This window comes from Dendrobates tinctorius, unplaced genomic scaffold (assembly GCF_039654945.1).
Source record: "Dendrobates tinctorius isolate UK_male_01 unplaced genomic scaffold, ASM3965494v1 ptg000008l, whole genome shotgun sequence".
Classification (NCBI taxonomy): domain Eukaryota; kingdom Metazoa; phylum Chordata; class Amphibia; order Anura; family Dendrobatidae; genus Dendrobates; species Dendrobates tinctorius.
This window is the reverse complement of record NW_027361676.1, coordinates 74,536,670-74,557,128: the sequence shown is the minus strand read 5'-3', so window position 1 is coordinate 74,557,128 and position 20,459 is coordinate 74,536,670. Positions and strand designations below refer to the sequence as shown.

General features: G+C 42.4%; 1 protein-coding gene across 2 annotated transcripts in view; it reads right to left on the bottom strand.

Annotated features, from left to right (window-relative positions):
• The window catches only part of LOC141092548 (cytochrome P450 4V2-like), a 132,100-nt gene that overhangs the window by 71,296 nt on the left and 40,345 nt on the right, over positions 1–20,459 (bottom strand). For both annotated transcript variants that reach the window (XM_073578796.1, XM_073578805.1), the window contains exon 3: positions 9,218–9,303. In XM_073578796.1, the coding sequence (XP_073434897.1) occupies positions 9,218–9,303 (86 nt within the window). The remainder of the gene's footprint in view (positions 1–9,217; positions 9,304–20,459) is intronic.

Here is a 20,459-nt window from a genome sequence, read left to right as displayed (position 1 = left end):
CGAAAAAGTGAGGAATAAATTGCCTGTAATAATTGGCAAATCCGACAAACCATTGTATCGCTCTTACTCCAACGGGACGAGGCCACTTGAGGACGGCAGTCAGTTTCTCGGGATCCATCCTTAATCCAGCGTCTGAGATAATGTAACCCAGAAATGGCAGAGAGGTTTGTTCAAAGAGACATTTCTCTATCTTACCATATAGGCAATTCTCCTGAAGATGCTGTAACACCAGGCGAACACTCTTTCTCTGGGATGAGAGATCCGGTGAGAAGACGAGGATGTCATCCAAGTACATGACCACACAGGAGTGCAAGAGGTCCCAGAAGATCTCATTGACTAACTCTTGAAATACTGCAGGAGCATTGCAGAGACCAAAGGGCATGACCAGGTACTCGTAAAGGCCATCTCGAGTGTTGAAAGCAGTCTTCCACTCATCACCTACGCGGATACGGATCAGATTATAGGCTGACCTAAGGTCTAACTTGGAGAAGACCCGGGCACCTCTGAGACAGTCAAACAACTCTGGAATGAGTGGAAGAGGATACCTGTTCTTGATGGTAATCTCATTCAAGCCCCTATAGTCAATGCACGGCCGTAGAGATCCGTACTTTTTCTTGACAACGAAAAACCCGGCTCCCGCGGGCGAATAGGATTTCCATATAAAGCCTTTGGCGAGGTTCTCTCGGACGTACTTGGACATGGCTAAGGTCTCTGCGGGAGACAGAGGGTAGATTCTGCCCCTAGGGGGGGTTGAACCAGAGATAAGCTCAATTGGGCAGTCAAAAGGCCGGTGTGGAGGAAGAACCTCCACTTCCCTCTTATCAAAGACGTCTGCATAGGAACTGGAAGCTGAAGGAAGACCCGCAAGGTCAGGGGGCGGCCGGGGTGCGGCAGCAAGACGGACAGGAGTCAGGCAGCGAGCTTGGTATGGGTGCCCCCAGCGAAGTACCTCCCCCGAAGACCAGTCGAGGACAGGCTGATGTGTCCTTAACAAGGGGAGACCAAGTGGAATTGCATGGGAGAGTTTTGGCAAAACGTAAAAAGCTATCTTCTCTCGATGTAAGGCTCTGACTTGCAACTCCACCTCCTCAGTGACCAAGGTGACAGTCTCCTGTAGCGGTCTGCCATCCACTGCAGCAATCAGGCGAGGATTACATAGGGTAACCACGGGAATTTGGTACTTGTCCACCTCTTCACGCCAGATGAAGTTACCTGCCGAGCCCGAATCCACATAGGCCACCTCGGACAAACATCTCTGCCCTGAAACCACATGAACAGAAATAGCAAGAGGTTGAGAGGTATCATTAGCACCTAGGAAGGTCTCCCTTACCTGAGCTAGGTGGAGGAGTTTCCCGTTCTCTCAGGACAGGTGCAGGCAAAATGCGATGAACCTCTGCAATAGAGGCATAGGCCTTGCGCTCGTCTCTCCCTCCGACGCAACTCAGCCAACTTGAGGCGATCCACCTGCATGGGTTCGACAGAGGAGGGAGAAGGGGACCCGGCAGGACGGGGACTAGCTGACTGGTGGGAAAGGGAGACCGGTCTTGTGGGCTTCCTGTCTCTCGCTGACTCCCGGGAGTGCTCCTGGAAGCGCAGGTCAATGCGGGTGGCCAGCGAGATAAGGTCCTCCAGGGTGGTCGGGGTATCCCGACCCGTGAGTTCATCCTTTATCCTGCTCAAAAGAATGCCCCTACCAATGCCGTGTTATTCCAGCCAAGCTCAGAGGAGAGAGTATGAAAGCGGATCGCATACTGTCTGACCGTGAGAGAACCTTGATGAAGGTTAAAAAGAGACTCGGTAAGAGAGGATAACCAACCCGGCTCATCAAAAACCCTGCGGAAGGTATCCTAGAAGACCAGAAGGCTCGAGACAATGGGATTGTCCTGTTCCCAGAGAGGGTTCAGCCAGGACAGGGCCTCTCCCTCCAGATGGGACATAATGAAGGCTACTTTCGCTCAGAGGGATATTGTTGAGGCAACCATTCAAAATGGAGGCTACACTGATTTAAGAACCCCCTACAGAGCTTGGGGTCGCCACTAAACCGAGGTGGCTTGGTGAGTCGAGGCGTCGGGAGAGCTGTAGACAGAGGGGGCAGAGTCGGGATCGTGGCGGCAGACTGGAGAGCCAACAGATGGCTATCGACGGAGGCCATATAACTCAAAATATGGGCTTGAGTATCCCGTTGCTGAACAAGCTCCTGTTGAAGACTGGCCAGCTGAGTGGCATTTCCAGGATCGGCCACCTGCAGGGCTGACAAACGGGTGTCCATGGACTTCATGACAGACATTATGCGTCCCTGATTCTCCCGTAAAAAGAGCAACTCCTTTTGGGTAGCAGCAGGAGTACCGGCGGAGTCCATGGCCTGATCTTACTGTTACCATGGGCGGTCAGGTGAGGAAAATCTCCAGGAGTGGACCCTCTGGATTGCATGCAGAGACGCCATCGGCCGCGGACCTGTCAGAAGGCTGCCGAACGGCGGGGGGCTGCGGCGTGGGAGCAGAGGCCGGGTGAGTATACAGTGGCAGTATGACACAAATCACAAATCACACTATGATCACATACTGATCAAACTCTGATTTCATTAGAGTACGATTATAGTATGATTTGAATAATCAACCAGATTCTCTCGGATGAGAGAATACACAGTCGTCTCCACATGCCCTTAGGTTGATGGGATGACTGATTAGTTACAAAAAGAGGCAGTAAAAACCTCCTCACGGTGCTCGTGGTGATCTCATTGAGGTCACCATAGTTCATTGGGGCACTCACAGTGAACGGCCCATGGAAGCACAGCTTCAGTGACCGGCGGTAATCTCTATGAAATCACCGCTCATCACTAAAGCTGCACAGCTCTTTCTGACCTGGTTTTCAGCATGAGCAGTTGCATCATGGCACCATTCATTTTGAAAATCAGATGTTGCCGAGATGGATTATGGCATGGGACAGTATGGATTATCTTCACTTCGGACAGATGAGAGATATGCTTGCTTAATATTTTATATGTTTTAGAGGTGACATGAGCATTGTCTTTATGTCTGACAGGTGAGGGATATTGTTGCCTATTATTTAAGTTTTTTACAGGGGACATGGGCTTCAATGGACTAGATGTAAAGGTGAGTATCATCTTTTTAAAATAATTGTGTAAATCAGGGTATTAAGTTCTATTTCAGATAAAGAATTTTATTCTTGCTATGTGGTTCTGAAAATTGAGTGGGAGCCAACGCCGTTTTTATTTTATTCTTTATTTTACATAGGAGGGACACAGTGGGTGCTGAATACACCTCCCATCATTGTTGCCTGGTAATGTTGACAACAGGAAGACCAGGCAACAATGATGAGAGCTGCCTTCAACAGCCGGTATCTGAGAACATTGTGAACTGTACCGCTTCTTCCAAGGTGCCAATACGTGTTATGCTGATGACACATGGATGTGCAGCACGCATTTTGTCCATGCTGCTGATAAGAAAACACTAACATGTCTGTGGGTTTTTCACATGGACATACGGTCCGCGTGAAAAACCTGACATGTACGCACCACCATTGAATACAATGGGTGATCGTGTGTCCATATTTGCGGCCCTTTAAAAACGAACCCCATACAGACATAAAAAACAGACTGATGAAGGAGGCCTAGGGCTAAGTTTACGTGTCCACTAATCAAGTGTTGAAACATATCCAGCAACAATTCGTTGTCAAAAAAGTTGTGCAGACACAACTTTTTTATCCGGCTAAAAAACACTTATTCCAACTGGACCTGTTTGAAAAGGATCCACTAAACGAAAAATGGATCTTTTTCAATTGGAAGGACCTGAATGGCTATTTAATGGATACATTTTCCATAATCTTAAATGTGAAAAAAAAAACAAATCCAGTTGAAATACCATAATTTTTTTTATCTGGACAAAAAGTTTGTGTCTGTATAAATTCTAGCGGATGATAACTGGACATGTGAAATTAGTCTAAAGTTATTTTTAATCAGTGCTGGATTCTACCCGCCCTTCACATTTGTTAGCTTTTAGCCCGGGAGAGGCGTGTTTGATAAATATCAGGTCAGGGGTCCCATCATAGAATGGTACGCCTTGTCATGGCTAGTGGGCTCTCAAGAATTGGACAATTTATATACTAAGTACCTTAATTTTTATAAGCAAATTCTATATAGTAGTAATGCAGTCCAAATTTCATATGGTCATATTTAGACATAGCTTAAGTGTTTGCTGCTTGTTATATGTATACAGATTGTATGTGATAGTTTTATATCCTTTATATCCATTGTAGATTTTCTATCATAGCTTGCTTCAGCTGTTTTCAGCCTGTCCAATGTGTTCAAGACGTGATGTTTCTTTCTTTATTCGGCATAGTGCTTTCAAACAGTGTGTAAGGATGTTTACATTTATCGACAACTAAGAGTCAGATCGACTCAAATCACGTCAGAAAAAAGTAGGTCCATACAACATTTTTAATGAAGCTTTAATAAATATTTTTGATGTTGATGCTGATGCTGAATTGCTTTGTCATAATTATATTAGTAGGCTTACTGTGAACCAAAATTTATGCCACAATATTGGCACATTATTTTGGCACACAGGTTAGCACATTTGATAACACCCACTTTCATGTACACCACGCCCATTCCCATCAATGCCACCCCCACTTGACTGTCAAGTCATACAAACTGAGATTAAACTGACTTAAATTGCATTATATATTATTATTAATCTGCCAAAACCAATAAATATGGCTCATTGTTCAATCTGGATTTTAAAACTGTCTAGTCTAAGTCGCAATGTCTAACAATTAGAAAGTATTTATAAATAGGCCCCTAAAGTGTCATCCATTTCTAAAATGTCCACACTGAATAAAAGACCCATTTTAATTTGTTCTATGAAGCCCGATTGAAATGTTACATTTTTATAGATCACTCAAAACATATTTCAATAGAAACCTTTTAAAAAAACACACCTTTTAAGATACTCATAGAAGAGAATATCAAAATCCAGAGGGAGTTATAACAAATATGTAAGGCTACATTTAAACAAATAAGCATTTATTTACTATGAAATATTGTTTAGTTTTGCTAATTTTATTTTTTAAAATTCTGCACGCAGTTAGCAATATGACCACTAGATGTCATCAATAAACTCATTTTGTAATCATTCTTTCCCGTGAACGGGATTTTGTAAAACCATATCTATCTGAGCATATCTTACTATTATTAAAAGCAGGAAAAAAAAGTGGGGCAAAATAGCAAAAAAAGCACATTTCTGCAATTGCTTTTTTGTGTGTGTTTTTTTTTTACAGCATACATTTTACCATAAAACAGAACTGGCAATATAATTCTCCAGGTCAGTATGATTACGACAATAACAAACATAGTTTTTGTTGAACTTACGTGTTGAAAAAAAATTCTGAAATTTATGAAGAAAATAAATTTTGCCATTTTCCAAGAACCGAAACATTTTCAATATTTGAGATATGCAGCTGTGTGAGGCCTTGCTTTTTGTACCCCAAAACAATGGGTTTTTAATATACTGTACCACTTTGGGTAACCATTATTTTTTTTCTCCTGTCGTTATCTATTTTTGTGTTGTTGCAGCAGCTGACAATCTGTAATTCTGGTATTTTGATTTTTTTCTCATTATGCTGTTTACTGATCAGATTGATTTATTTTGTATTTTACTAGATATGACTTTTAAGAAAGCAGTGATACCAAATATGTGTACTTTTTTAATTGGCTTTATTTCTTCATTTTTGATAGGTGACAAGAGGGATGATTTGAACTTTTTTTATATTTTTTTCAATACATTTTTTGTATTGTTCATTGTATTTGTTGATCCCCTTAGGTGACTTGAACCTGTGATTGTCTGATCGCTTGCTGTATATAGTATAAATCATTGTCTCCTATGAACGCTAGTCTCAGGCTGACTTTCACAGGAGTACTGTGATGACATGCACAGGGATCCTCAGAAGATCCCTGGCCTTCACAGCAATCCATCGGCATCTAATGAGCACCGATGAGCAGTCAGAGCAGCGTTCCCCCCTGCCTGAACACTGTATGTGCGGCTGTCACAGATTGACATTGGCATTTAACAGGTTAACAGCTGTGAATGGTGCTCTGCTCACCCAGAGGCTGCTAAAGGCAGATGATGACTGAATAATTCAGGCATCATCTGTCGGGAATGTCTCATTTTGTGAGAGACAGGGAGGCACCAAATGACATACACAGTACGTAATATGTCTTTAAAAGGTTAAATTACCAGTTTAATGATAAGCAAGATATGACTTCTCTGGGACATTCCAGAATCTTCCATTCTCTAAACTACAGATGAGACTTTGCCTGTCAGCCCTGCGACCCCCCTTCCTCCCCCACAGCACACACACAACCAGTGTCCCACTGTGCAGCCCTGTGTAATCTGAGATCCCAGTGAGGATTCTCCCCCCTTCCCCCCTTACCAGGAAAGCATTCCCTTTGTTCTCTACCATGCAGCGAATTCAAGTATGGGGAGATATTAGCAAAGCTATAGCTTGGACTCCATTCGCGACAGAAAAATGAAACGGCCATTTTTGTGATATGCTCTGATCCGGCTTCACTACAGTGGTTCTAACCTCAGTAGAAGCCAAAAAATGGATTTCTCCTAAACGGTGTGGCATAACGACTTCACATTTGGTTGTGGATGAATGCCAGCGACACGCTGGATAAGAGGAGACTATGTGCGTGTTTATACGAGGTACCCTCTGCTAGATATAGTTATTATAAGTTTTGTAGTCAGAATTGTAACTCCTAGAGCAGGGGGAGGACCATAACCAGACCGCCCTTTTCGTGATGTCACAAACCCAAAGGGATAAGGTATTCCCTCCCAGAAATTGTGCATTCCAGCTAGAGATCTCATGCCAAGAGGTTCACAGAGGAGTGGAGATGTTTGGCTCTGCCCTCCTCCCCACATGGTTAGCCTAAAGACCATCTAAGCAAATGTAAGTGTAAATCTCTGTTTTTTTATATTTGCATTGTACATATCTAATGTCTCAACTTTGTAAAATCTTTTATCTCTGTAATCACTGCCTGCCTTTGGGAAAAAATTATAACTTTATTAGCTCTGTCGCCATGCTCTAAAAAACGAACTTACGCACATTTAAGATAATTACGCTACTGAATTGGGTTGGCTTCGAACCCCTCTATTAAGTTTATAACTTAAGCAGAGAAATCTGGAGCTGGTGGCGGCGACATGTGGTCTGGGTCCTGGGCACTGCTGAGAGTGACGGAAGGGATTTTATAAGCTAATTGGGTGGCTGCGACCAGAGCATTTATAATTCCCTCACCGCAGCATGCCGGGTGGCCAGACCTTATTGAGGCAGCCGACCGGTGACCAATTATCCCAGGTGTAGTTTCCTGACTGACCTGAGGGTAAGGGGGGGCACCAGAGAGCTGTGAGTTCCAAAGTGGAACTGAAACGTGGGATATACATAAATCCCCCAGTTCGTGGAAGATTGTTAGCAGTGGTGGGACATCCAAAATAACCCCCTTGTGATAAATTGTTAGGGCAAGACTAGCTTGCTGTTTTTTATCCCCCAGCGGTGGGATGTTGACATCAGGGTTCTACAAATTGTCACTATGATGCATCTAGGTTATACAGTAGGACAGAAGCAAACACAGACAGAAAAGGGCCCCTGTGCATGAACTATATACTGTATAGGCCTTTTTTTTGTGCCTGTGACAAAATTTGCTTGCTGCATTGGATGTGGAAATGGGCCCCCTTAACCATTGGGGTACACCCTGACAAGAGTTGTAAAAAGTGAGTTTCAAACATTTTTAGTTTAAGACACAAGGGAAAATATTTCCTATTTGCCCAAAACTGATTCTTAATAGCAAAAATGAATGGAAAAAAAACATATTGAACAAATGCTCATATCTCTGGTTGGAAATGGTCTGCGATAAAAATTTTTTTGCTTTTTTTCTGCTCCTCTAATCATCCCTGAAAAAATTTGAAAACGGTGAGTTTCAAACGTTTTTAGTACAAGAGAAAAGTGAAAACATTTTTTATTTGCCCGAAACTGATTCTTAGTAGAAAAAATGAATAGCGAAAATCATATCAAACAAACATTCATATCTCTGGCACCATTGATTTGTCAGCCCCTGCAGTAGGGTAGGCAGTGCCTGAGCCATTACCACATAATGAGTAGCAATGAAGAACATGTGGGAGCTTACATCCCTAACCACAGGGTCAATCATATGTGTGCATGCCATATCACAAAAATTCAGTCTAAACCCTGCTTGTTCAAAAGTGCGAAAAGGACTTTATTTAAATACAAAAAATCAGGGCAAAAAAATTTGTACATACAAGATACACCACACATATAGTGAAAAACACTATTAAAAACCAAATGATAACAATGCAACCATGGTGCGACCATACAGGCATAAGATGGTTACATTAGGGAACAACAAAATATAATACTAACATAACACACATGTCTAGTTCCCTGATCTCAAACACGTGGACAAGAGGAAAATAAGCTCTACAGGATACACTTTTTCTTATGATCTGGGGCCAATACAGAAATATACATATACAGCAACGTGTATCCAATATTATATGTCACACAAAAAAACATATACTGTATATATATAGAGAAATGGATGTCCAAAAAAGCTGTTTATGTGAAAAACAGTCAGTACTGACACAAGATAGCATCAAATCCTCTTACCCATGTTCGGATGCCTGTGTGTCACGCCGAGGCCCCAACGCACGTTTTGCTTCCTCGGGGGGCAAAAGCGAAACGTGCATTGTTTCTTGATGTAACCATCTTATGCCTGTATGGTCACACTATGGTTGCATTGTTATCCTTTGGTTTATAATAGTGTTTTTCACTATATGTGTGGTGTAACTTGTATGTGCAACATTTTTTTGCCCTGACTTCTTTATTTAAATAAAGTCCTTTCTGCACTTTTGTACAAGCAGGGTTTAGACTGAATTTTTGTGATTTAGCATGCACACATATAACTGACCTTGTGGTTAGGGATGTAAGCTCCCAAATGTTCTTCATTGCTATTCATATTGTACGGGGAGTATCTCTAAAATATGCTTTCTCTATCTAGTTCTGTTTCTTGCTACGTCTTCATTACCACATAATGTAGAAAATGTTTCTATTGCATTTCTATCCTTGAAATTGTGCAGACTGAAACACTTAATTACTAGAACAGGTAAATTATTCATTTTTTTACCTTGTTAGAAGACCTAACCCAAGCCAAGGATGAAGAAACTTATAAGCAAATGATTTGTCCATGTGTTTTGAAGTGCTCAGTATGGGCTACAAAACAGAAGAGAAACACATATAAACAATAGTATGATAAACTTTTCTGATCTATTTATTTCACTCTCCTTTCTACATTTGGTATAAGGCCACATTCCCACCTTTAATATTTGGTCAGTATTTCACCTCAGTATGTGTAAGTCAAAATCAGGAGTGGAACAATCAGAGAAAAAGTATAATAGAAACACGTCACCACTTCTGGATTTATTACTATGCCTGGTTTTGCCTTACAAATACTGATGTAAAATACTGACCAAATACTGAATGTGTGAACATGGCCTAATAAATGACACCAAAAATGTATTATAATATCATTTTGGCTACACTGATAAAGTAAAAGAGTGCTATAATGGGGACAAATAGAACGACCCAACACCAGGTGTTTTTTGTAGACAACCACCAGAACATCATCTGTTTTTCAAAACAATTACATGTAAAGAAGCCGAAAGGGACCTGACATCACAGAATTTTCTCTATTAGCAATAACTAGGGATGAGTGAATGTGCTCAGTGATACTCGGCTATCACTCGTGTATCAAGGTGATCGGATGTGCTTGTTACTCGGCAAGCAATGAGCGGCGCTAGAGTGAAAACTTGAATCCCCGCCCCGCAACTTTGATGCCTGTTACGCAGCCAATAAGCATGCAGAGATTGCCTGAGTCACTGTAATGCCATATCCTTCTTGGATGTGGCATTACTATGATTGGCTGGCCATGTGACATCATCAGGGATTATAAAAGGTCAGGCGCCGCGCAGCTCGGCACAATGAACAGCTCTGTGACACTTGGCATTGGAGGGAGACAGTGGTTGTCTAGGCCTGTGTGCACTGTATAGAGAATCACAGGCCTGTAATATTGATACTGGTGCTGAAGCTGAGCCTTCATACTAACAACCTTTCTAAGGGCTAATCTTTTGCAGCACATACAATCTGCATTTAGCCTAGAGAGGGAGAGAGTCGCAGGAGCAGGAAGAGTGACAGAATTCAGTTGGCAAATATATAGCTGCATTTTGTGGGGGCTCAAAAATTGAATTTATTTTGATTAATCAAGAATTATGTTCTTTGATGTCCATTTTTGCGTTATATAACACACCCAAAAATCATTAAAGAATTTTCCTGGGCTACATTACTGAGGCATATACTAATCTGTAGTCTGTAGTAAATTTCTGTAGTAAATTTCTGCTAAAAAGCTTTTAAAAATGTGTTTGGCTCCATTTCTCAGATATACAGGGTTACTTTGTGAATATTTCTGTGAGGTCTAAAAGTGAATAAAAGCTTTTAAAAATTTTGTAGGCTTCCATTTCTCAGACATACAGTGTTATGTGGTCTGTGAACATTTATGTGATCCATAAACCTGCTAAAAAGCTTTTAAACATTTTGTATTTCCCTTGTCATATCTGTAAACTCGTAAAGAGCTGGATATTGACTTAATATGGTGGTAATGGTGGTTTCCGAAAGGAGCCACCCCTTGGCTGGGTCCTTCCCTGGAGGAAGATCTCGCTAGTCCCGTGTTTGAGACTCTGAAATGAGGCTCCATGGATTTAATTTGCATATTTGTATTTCCCAGGGAGCATAGCACCTAGGATTTCACTGATTGAGCACCTTTGCCGGCTGCCGCAGTGTTTTCTTTGACTGGTCTCCCTGAGGTCAGTGATTGTTTCGTGATGTTTAAACATTTTGTAGGCCTCCATTTCTCAGACATACTCTAAAAACTGAGCATTAAGGGGCAGGGAAGTGGAATGATGATGGTACAGGCAGATGCCGAGAAGATTGGGCAGGTGCGACTACGCCTGTTGCTGGAGCACAAGAAACATGCCCATCCACGAGACATAGGTTCCTGTCCTACTTTGCAGGGAAGTACGGTACACCACTTCTGAAGCCAGAGCACTGCGAAAAAGGTAGTTGGTTGGGGCCTTTGCAGCTCTAAATTTTGGGAAAAACCAAACAGCCCTTCATCCTGTCGCTCTTGGAGGATGCAGGTTGAGAAGCCACAATCCAGAAATGTAGTGGTAAAGAGCTCCTCAGAGAGTCCTAGTGTGGGATCACTAGTCTCTTGGGACTCAACATGGCGGGAGGAAGGAAGATCAGAGTGAGGATTAAGTGATCATAGAATCATAGAATCGTAGAGTTGGAAGGGACCTCCTGGGCCATCTGGTCCAACCCCCTGCTCAAAGCAGGATTCGCTAAATCATCCCAGTCAGATGTCTGTCCAGCCTCTGTTTGAAGACTTCCATTGAAGGAGAACTCACCACTTCTCGTGGCAGCCTGTTCCACTCATTGATCACTCTAACTGTCAAAAAGTTTTTTCTAATATCTAATCTGTGTCTCCTCCCATTCAGTTTCATCCCATTGCTTCTAGTCTTTCCTTGTGCAAATGAGAATAAAGTTGATCCTTCTACAATGTGACAGCCCTTGAGATATTTGTAGACAGCTATTAAGTCTCCTCTCAGTCTTCTCTTTTGCAAACTAAACATTCCCAAATCCTGCAACCTTTCCTCATAAGACAGGGTTTGCAGACCGGTCACCATTCTGGTCGCTCTTTTCTGAACTTGCTCCAGTTTGTTGATGTCTTTTTTAAAATGTGGTGCCCAAAACTGGACACAATATTCCAGATGAGGTCTGACCAAAGAGGAGTAGAGGGAAATAATGACTTCACGTGATCTAGACTGTATGCTTCTGTTAATACATCCTAGAATTGCATTTGCCTTTTTTGCTGCTGCATCACATTGTTGACTCATATTCAGTCTGTGATCTATTAGTATACCCAAGTCTTTTTCACATGTGCTGTCACTTAGCCCTATTCCTCCCATTCTATATATGCTTTTTCCATTTTTATTGCCCAGATGTAGTACTTTGCATTTCTCCCTGTTAAAAACCATTCTGTTAGTTGCTGCCCACTTCTCCAGTTTATTTAAATCTTTTTGAATCCTCTCTCTCTCTTCTCTAGTATTAGCTATCCCTCCTAGCTTTGTGTCATCAGCAAATTTAATCAGTTTACCCTCAATTCCTTCATCTAAATCGTTGATAAAGATGTTGAACAATACAGGGCCCAGGACAGAGCCCTGTGGTACCCCACTTGAGACATTCTTCCAACTGGATGTGCAGCCATTTACGACCACTCTTTGGGTCCGATCACTAAGCCAGTTATGAATCCACCTAACAGTTGCCTTGTCCATTCCATACTTAATCATTTTTTCAATAAGGATTGTATGAGAGACTTTGTCAAATGCTTTGCTGAAGTCAAGATATACTATATCTACAGCATTTCCTTGATCCACCCAATCAGTGATACCGTCATAGAAGGAAATTAAGTTAGTCTGACATGACTTATTAGTTACAAACCCATGCTGACTCTGTTTAATCACTTCATTCTTATCCAGGTATTGACATACATGTTGTTTAATAATTTGTTCAAAGATCTTTCCTGGTATAGAAGTCAGACTCACCGGCCTATAGTTGCCTGGGTCCACCTTCTTCCCCTTTTTGAAGATAGGAACAACATTTGCTCTTCTCCAGTCTTCTGGCACTTCTCCTGTTCTCCAAGAATTTTCAAAGATTATAGAGAGGGGTTCAAAAATTTCTTCTGCTATCTCCTTCAGTACTCTGGGGTGTAATTCATCTGGACCTGGAGATTTGAATTCATTTAGGCTAGCTAAGTGTTTCCTCACTATCTTTCTGTTTATAGATATCCTGGATTCTTCTATTCCCTTAATAGGACAGTGAATAACAGTTGATGTTACATTTCCTTTCTGAGAGAAAACAGATGCAAAATAGGAATTTAAAAGTTCAGCCTTCTCAACATCCTGTCTTACCATTTCATCATTTTCATCCTGTAAAAATCCTATAGCATCTTTGACTTTTCTTTTACTTTTGACATATCCCCAAAATCCTTTATTATTGCTTTTGACATCTCTTGCAAGCCTCAATTCATTTTCAGCTTTAGCTAATCTGATTTGTGCCCTGCAGGTTCTGCAGACAGCATTATATTCTTCTTTAGATATGCCTCCCTCTTTCCATTTTATAAACATTTTTTTCTTCCTTTTTAGCATGTGCTTAAGTTCTGTGTTCATCCATCCTGGTTTCCTTAACTGCTTCCTATTCTTCCCTCTTTTCGGAATTGTTAACAACTGTGCTTTGAGAATTTCATTTTTCAACATTTCCCATCCTTCCTGGACATTTTTGTCTTTAAGGATATCCAGCCATTGGATCCCTCCAATTCTCTTTCTGAATCCCTTAAAATCTGCCTTTCTGAAATCTAACCTTGACGTCTGAGTCTTCACAGGTCTTCCGCCTCTAGTTATCCAAAATTCTAAAATAGCATGGTCGCTACCTCCTAGGGTCCCAGCCACTTTTACCTCCTCAACCATTTCCGCCTCTAGTTATCCAAAATTCTAAAATAGCATGGTCGCTACCTCCTAGGGTCCCAGCCACTTTTACCTCCTCAACCATTTCCTCCCTGTTTATAAGGATTAGATCCAGGGTAGCAGTTCCCCTTGTTTTCTCCCTGACCTTTTGGAAGATAAAGTTGTCAGCAAGAGAGGATAAGAATTTCCGTGACCTGTTAGTTTTGCCTGAGAGAGATTCCCAACAAATGTCTGGATAGTTGAAATCTCCCATGACAACTATGTCATATTTTTTGGAGAACTTGGCCATTTGATGCATAAAGAGTTCATCCATATCTTGCACAGGCGGCCTGTAGTAAATGCCTACAATGGTGTCCTTTCCATTGTTCTGTCCTTGTATTCTTACCCAAACAGTTTCCACAGAACTCCCAGTCTCTGAAGCTTCAATCTCTGTGCAGATATACGCGTTTCTAACATACAATGCGACACCTCCTCCTCGTTTATCAAGTCTGTTTCTTGCAAATAAGTTGTATCCTTCTAGTCTTGTATTCCAATCATGTGTATTGTCCCACCAAGTTTCAGTGATTCCAATGACATCATATTTCTTTTCCTGTGTTAGTAGTTCCAATTCTCCTTGTTTGTTGCCCATGCTTTGTACATTAGTATAGAAACATTTTAGTTTGTGATTGGTTTCTCTTTCTCCAATATTTTTATTAATTAGATTCTTTTGTCTTTGCTCTTCCTTTCCACTTCTATTAGCAGAGTTCTCAGTAGCATTTGTCAGGTGTATGGCTTTTTCTGGTCTTTTGCTTCCCTTCCCATGTTGTTCTAGTTTAAAGCTCTCCTTACAAGTGTAGCAAGGCGACTTCCAAATACATGCTTTCCAGTCTTCGTAAGGTGCACCCCATCTCTAGCAAGTAGTCCATCGTATAAGTAGTTCACTCCGTGATCCAGAAATCCAAATCGTTGCCGACGGCACCATCGACGTAGCCAGTTGTTCACCTGCAGAATCTTATTCCACCTCCTTGTTCCATGGCCATCCACTGGGAGAATGGAAGAGAAGACCACCTGCGCTCCCAGTTCTTTCACTTTCTTACCTAAGTCTTCAAAGTCTCTGCAGATGGTTTCCAGGTCGTTTCTTGCAGTGTCATTTGTCCCCACATGTAGTAGCAGGAATGGGTAGTCATCTGTAGGTCTGAAGAGTCCTGATATCCTGTCAGACACATCTTTAATTTTTGCACCTGGAAGACAACACATTTCTCTTGAAGTTATATCCGGTCTGCAGATAGCGGCCTCAGTTCCTCTCAACAGGGAATCCCCCATGACCACCACTCTCCGTTTCTTCTTCACAACATTTTTCTTTCTCCATCCAGGAGGACTCTGAAGGCGTACAAGGTTGCTGCTTGTTGGCAAAGTCTTATCCTGATGTATTTCTTCATTGTTTTCCTGCGTGAGAGCCTGGTACTGGTTTCTGAGCAGTATGGGTGCTGACTGCCTCCTGATCCTCCTGCTTCTCTGGGTCACATGTCTCCATTCCTCTGTTTCTTCAGGTGCACTTCGAATTTCTTCTCTTTCTGTAACATGAAGAGATAATTCTGCTCTGTCCAAGAACTCTTCACCTTCCTTAATGATCTTCAACGTAGCCAACCTCTCTTCGAGATTTTGCAACTTTTCCTCCAACAGGGACACAAGCTTGCATTTGTGGCATGTGAAGTTTGGCTTTTCCACTGGTAAATCTGTGAACATGTAGCAAGAAATGCAGCTCACCAAATGGCTCCTGGCCTCTTCCATCTTGAGATTTCTTAAAAACGATGAAAGATGAGCCCAAATTTTTCCTCTTTTCAGCTGCAACGGCCAAAACCCAGTGATCGTTGAGCTCGCGGAGACTCTTCACTTATCCCAGAAGGCACTGGGAATAAGCAAATGATCTCCTCAAGACTCTTCCCCTGGTTTTCCGATTTCCTCTTTTCAGCAGCAACGGCCAAAACCCAGTGATCGTTGAGCTCGCGGAGACTCTTCACTTATCCCAGAAGGCACTGGGAATAAGCAAATGATCTCCTCAAGACTCTTCCCCTGGTTTTCCGATTTCCTCTTTTCAGCTGCAACGGCCAAAACCCAGTGATCGTTGAGCTCGCGGAGACTCTTCACTTATCCCAGAAGGCACTGGGAATAAGCAAATGATCTCCTCAAGACTCTTCCCCTCTTCCAGACCAGCCTAAAGGAAGAGGGGGAGCAGGAGCTAGTAACGGACACAACAGAGGCTAGTGACCACACAACCTTTGTCCCGTCTCTCCTACATGGATAGGATGAGGATGGAAATGAAGAGGAAGAGAAGGAGGAGGAGGATAAGGAGATGGAGAGTCGTCATCATGGTGGAGACAGGGAAGTGTGGCTGTCTGGAGCCTTGGCACATATGGCCGATTTTATGTACAGCTGCTTTTCCAGTGACCCTCATCTTTGCAAATAAAAGTACAGGTTGTTCACCCTGATACACCCATGCAACAAGAAGAACTTTGCATCTCTTCTTCCTGAGGTGGAGAGGTCTTCTAAAATGGTGCTATACCAGCAGGTTATTGTGGAAAATATGTTGAAAAAATTCCCATCAGACAACACTAGCAGCAGGGGATAAACTTTCTTGCCCAACCAAGGAGGAGAGGCCAGAGAGACACAAAGCAGAGGCAAGGGTACACTGTTGAAGGCGTGGAACAATTTTATGACACAGTCCAGCACCCTGGGCCTGATTATTGGTATTTTTGACAAGGAGGGGAAGTTTTTAAAGCATACTCCCTAATTTCCCTGAGACTTCTAACTATTGAGTCTCAAAGCTGGACACCTGGCATGAACTGTCCCTCTATGTTTTGGAGGTGTTGTGCTGCCCTGCCGCTAGCGTCTTGTCTGAGCGTATGTTTAATGCTTCCAGGGGGTCATAACAGACAGGCACTTTCACCTGCAATCAGAGAATGAAGACAGGCTCACTCTCATAAACATCAAGAAAGCCTGGATAACTACTTTTCCACATCACTAGTTGACAACAGCACATAAAGTGTTTGTAATATTCAATGGTCTGCCAGTTGTTTCCTTTCATGGGTCTATGGATGACTGTTGTGAGTTCATTTTCCCCTTCACCGTCGATGTCTGATGAACTCCCTCTTCTGGTGAAGGAAGGTAATGAGGCTGATTACCAAACACCTGATCTGGTAGATGATGACTGGGTAACAGGAAATTCTGACTGGATATAAGGCAGCCGACACCCTTCTGAGTCACTGGTGATTTCTCTGCTGGATTCTTGGAGACCAGTCTGATTCCTGCTTCCCAAAGATAAGTTTTTGCTCTGCTATTGAACTTATTAGTTTTGTTTACCTTGTTTTTGGAGTTCAGCCATCCCCGGTCGGGGGTGTGCTGAGTTCCATTTTTGTCTCTGATCAGTTTGTCTCTTTGCTCTGTCTTCAGAATTTACCTGAGTGCTGATATAGTCTTTTTGAAGTCCTAGCGACTTCAGGGCCTGTTTTTCCTATCAGACGGTTGGGACATTTTTTGGTAGGGTTTTTTACGGATTGCAGACAGCAGCTTTTCTATCCTGTCCTTTTTAGTTAGCTTGGGCCCCATCGTTTGCTCAACCTATCTTTCTATCTGTGTTAGTGATTTCATCTTGCTTCACCGTCATTATATGTTGGGGGCTGCCTATTGCTTTGGGGTCTGCTCTGGGGCAGTTTAGATTTCCCCTTTCTTTCATTAGGCCTATTTAGTTCTCTGGCTGTGATCAAGGGGTCTAGGGCATCGTAGGAACCCCCCACGGCTACTGTTAGTTGTTGTGGATAGGATCAGGGGTCTGCAATCCGATAGCTACCAACCTCTCCGATTTTCTGGACTTAGCTTGTATTTTTGTTTTTTCCTCCTTCGGTGACTCATTCATAACAGATGACCCTAATCATATTTTCTGTCAGGTATTGCACTTTCTGCAACGCCTTTATGATTATATGAGTACATCAACTATACTTTCAATAGGTTTTTAGTAAAAATGTATTTATGGATTCAGTAACTCATTTACACAGTTTAACATGGTTATTTTTTCATTACAATAGTATGTAAACTGTAAAAAAGCATTGAAAAATAGTTCAAGATTAGATTACTCATCCATACAGTATTAGGTGCATTATGTCAAATTTTTGTGGTATATAACAGTAGAAAAAAGCTTTTGAAAATTTTGTTTGTTTCTTCACATTTCTTCATTTCTTACTATTCCGTGTTCTGGGGTACATTTTTGTGATAACTAAGACTGAAAATTGCAAAATTTTGCTGGCTTACATTTCTCAGCAATACAGTATTATGTGTTCTTGGGTACAGTTTATTGGTATATAATCCTCCAAAAACTTTTCCAAAATTTTATTATATTGATGATCACCCATAGACTTGTCCTGGAGTACATTTCCTTTTTATATAACCCACAAAAATGCATAGCTTTTATGAATCTAGGAGTATGAGTACTTGACAATTTGAACAGAATGTGAATGAGGCCCTCGTTTATGTCTAATACAGGGTGTATCTGAGTCCCTTATTTTCGTCAGTTCTTGCTTCCTTCATAAATTAAACTGAAATTTCCTATTTTTGTAATTAAAAAAACATTTAGTTTTACTTAAATTATACATTTTTTAAATCCTTTTTTGCCTTGTATACAAGTCATTATACAGAAATGTTTCTTAACATTTTTTACCTGTAAAATGCAATTTCTCATCTGTTTGGAAATGTTTTATTGTCACTCCTTAAAGTCAGTGGTGGGATTCAAATTTTTAACAACAGGTTCTGTGTTTGTGTGTAGGAAAACCACCCCCATTTAAGCCACACCCCTTTTAAGCCACACCCATTATTAAGCCGCACCCATTTACATGCACCTTTTCCTCAAACATATACAAGTAGGGGCGCAGTCAAACAGTTGAAAACAAAATAAATTGGAATGGTTCCCAATAGGCAGGCACAGGTCCCTATAGACAGCACAGGTCCCCAATAGGCAGCATTGTTCCCTATAGGCAGCACAGGTCCCCAATAGGCAGCATTGGTCCCCAATAGGCAGCACAGATCCATAATAGGCAGCACAGGTCCCCAATAGGCAGCATTGTTCCCTATAGGCAGCACATGTCCCCAATAGGCAGCATTGGTCCCCAATAGGCAGCACAGGTCCCCAATAGGCAGCATTGTTCCCTATAGGCAGCACAGGTCCCCAATAGGCAGGCACAGGTGCCCAATAGGCAGGCACAGGTGCCCAATAGGCAGGCACAGGTCCCTAGTAGGCAGCACAGGTCCCTAGTAGGCAGCACAGGTCCCCAATAGGCAGGCACAGGTCCCTAATAGCCTAGGCAGCACTGCACAGGTCCCCAATAGTCAGGCACAGGTGACAGGTCCCCAATAGGCCACAGCACATACAGTAAAACTGACCTGGCGTTGGTTGAGTTTAGGGAGGCCTCCTGCATGGCCAGGCCCCGCACCACCCGTCCTGCTCCTTCGGGTCACGGTGTGCACAGAAAGCAAATCACGCCTGGCCTGGGCTTAGCTCACATTGACTGGGCAGCGGTGACTCCTCCAGCGAGCTCAGCTCCAGCATCCAGTTACCCGCCAATAGCCGCACTGCGCCGCAGGAATCAGTGCGCGGGGCGGGGGCCACCGGGGTGTGCTGTACTCTGTCCAGTAGTCAGAGTCAGACAGAGCAGAGCACGTATCAATGCGCGGTATCCAGCGGGCGGGGCTAGGAAGCAGAGCAAGAATCCTCCTCTGCTCCTGCTCCTTGCCTGGCAGGCTGCAGCAACATCAGAGAACCGGATCGCGGCTCTGGATCTCCCCGGTTCGGAGAACCGGCTGCTTTTTTAACAACCGGTTCCACCGAACCGGGGAGAACCCGCTGAATCCCACCCCTGCTTAAAGTGAAGTAAAAGTGTGACACTATTGTTCTCAGCAGAGATTTGGGAGTCAGAGATGCTTCCAGGGGACTTCCCCGTGCTGTTCTCCTTCCATTCAGCACTTTTCCTATCCATTTGAACATATTCACTGCCCCCCAGAACTCTTTGTAGGGTCTGATGGGAAAAATTTCCCATTGACTCCCATTATACTCGTTACTCGAAACAAGCATTTGAGTATTAGGAATCGGTCGGTTCAAGCAATGAGTACCTGAGTATTTTAGTGCTCGCTCATCCCTACTAATTTGCAGTTTTTTTATGCAATAAAATACTTTTTTCTATCTATTGTATTCTTTTTGGCGGCCTCCTGCCTTTCTCGTGTAAACTATTTACCTTTTAAGCTAATCCCATTTAGACGTGCGGGTGGAGCAGTCGTGAACTATTCTCCTCTGTCTCAGAGCTGTGCCAGTAATTACACAACCACAGAGGGGGAGTGGGATATACTGTATAAATATATATATCCCATTGAATATGGTTATACTATTTTACACTTGGGACTCATTCACATGTCATTCTTTTTCTCATTATAATTTTTTTCCTCATTCCCTTGAAAACAGACTGTTTTTTGTTTTTCAATATGCTGGATCCATTTTTAGATCATGTTTCAGTGTCAACTTTCATAGTTATGGTATAAAAAAATTATAGAGGCTTTGTAAAGATTCTATCAATGGATGACATCTGAGTGCTAATCATTTTATTCACGCACCCATTCACTTGACTTTGATCTTCAAATTGTATCAAAATAGGACGTTCCCTTTCTTTGCGGCCTGTCGGAAACATGAATATGCCCATTGAAATAAATATATCTGTGTTCTGTCTATAAAAAAAAAACCAGAACAGATATGACAAAATTTGATTGGGGAGTTAG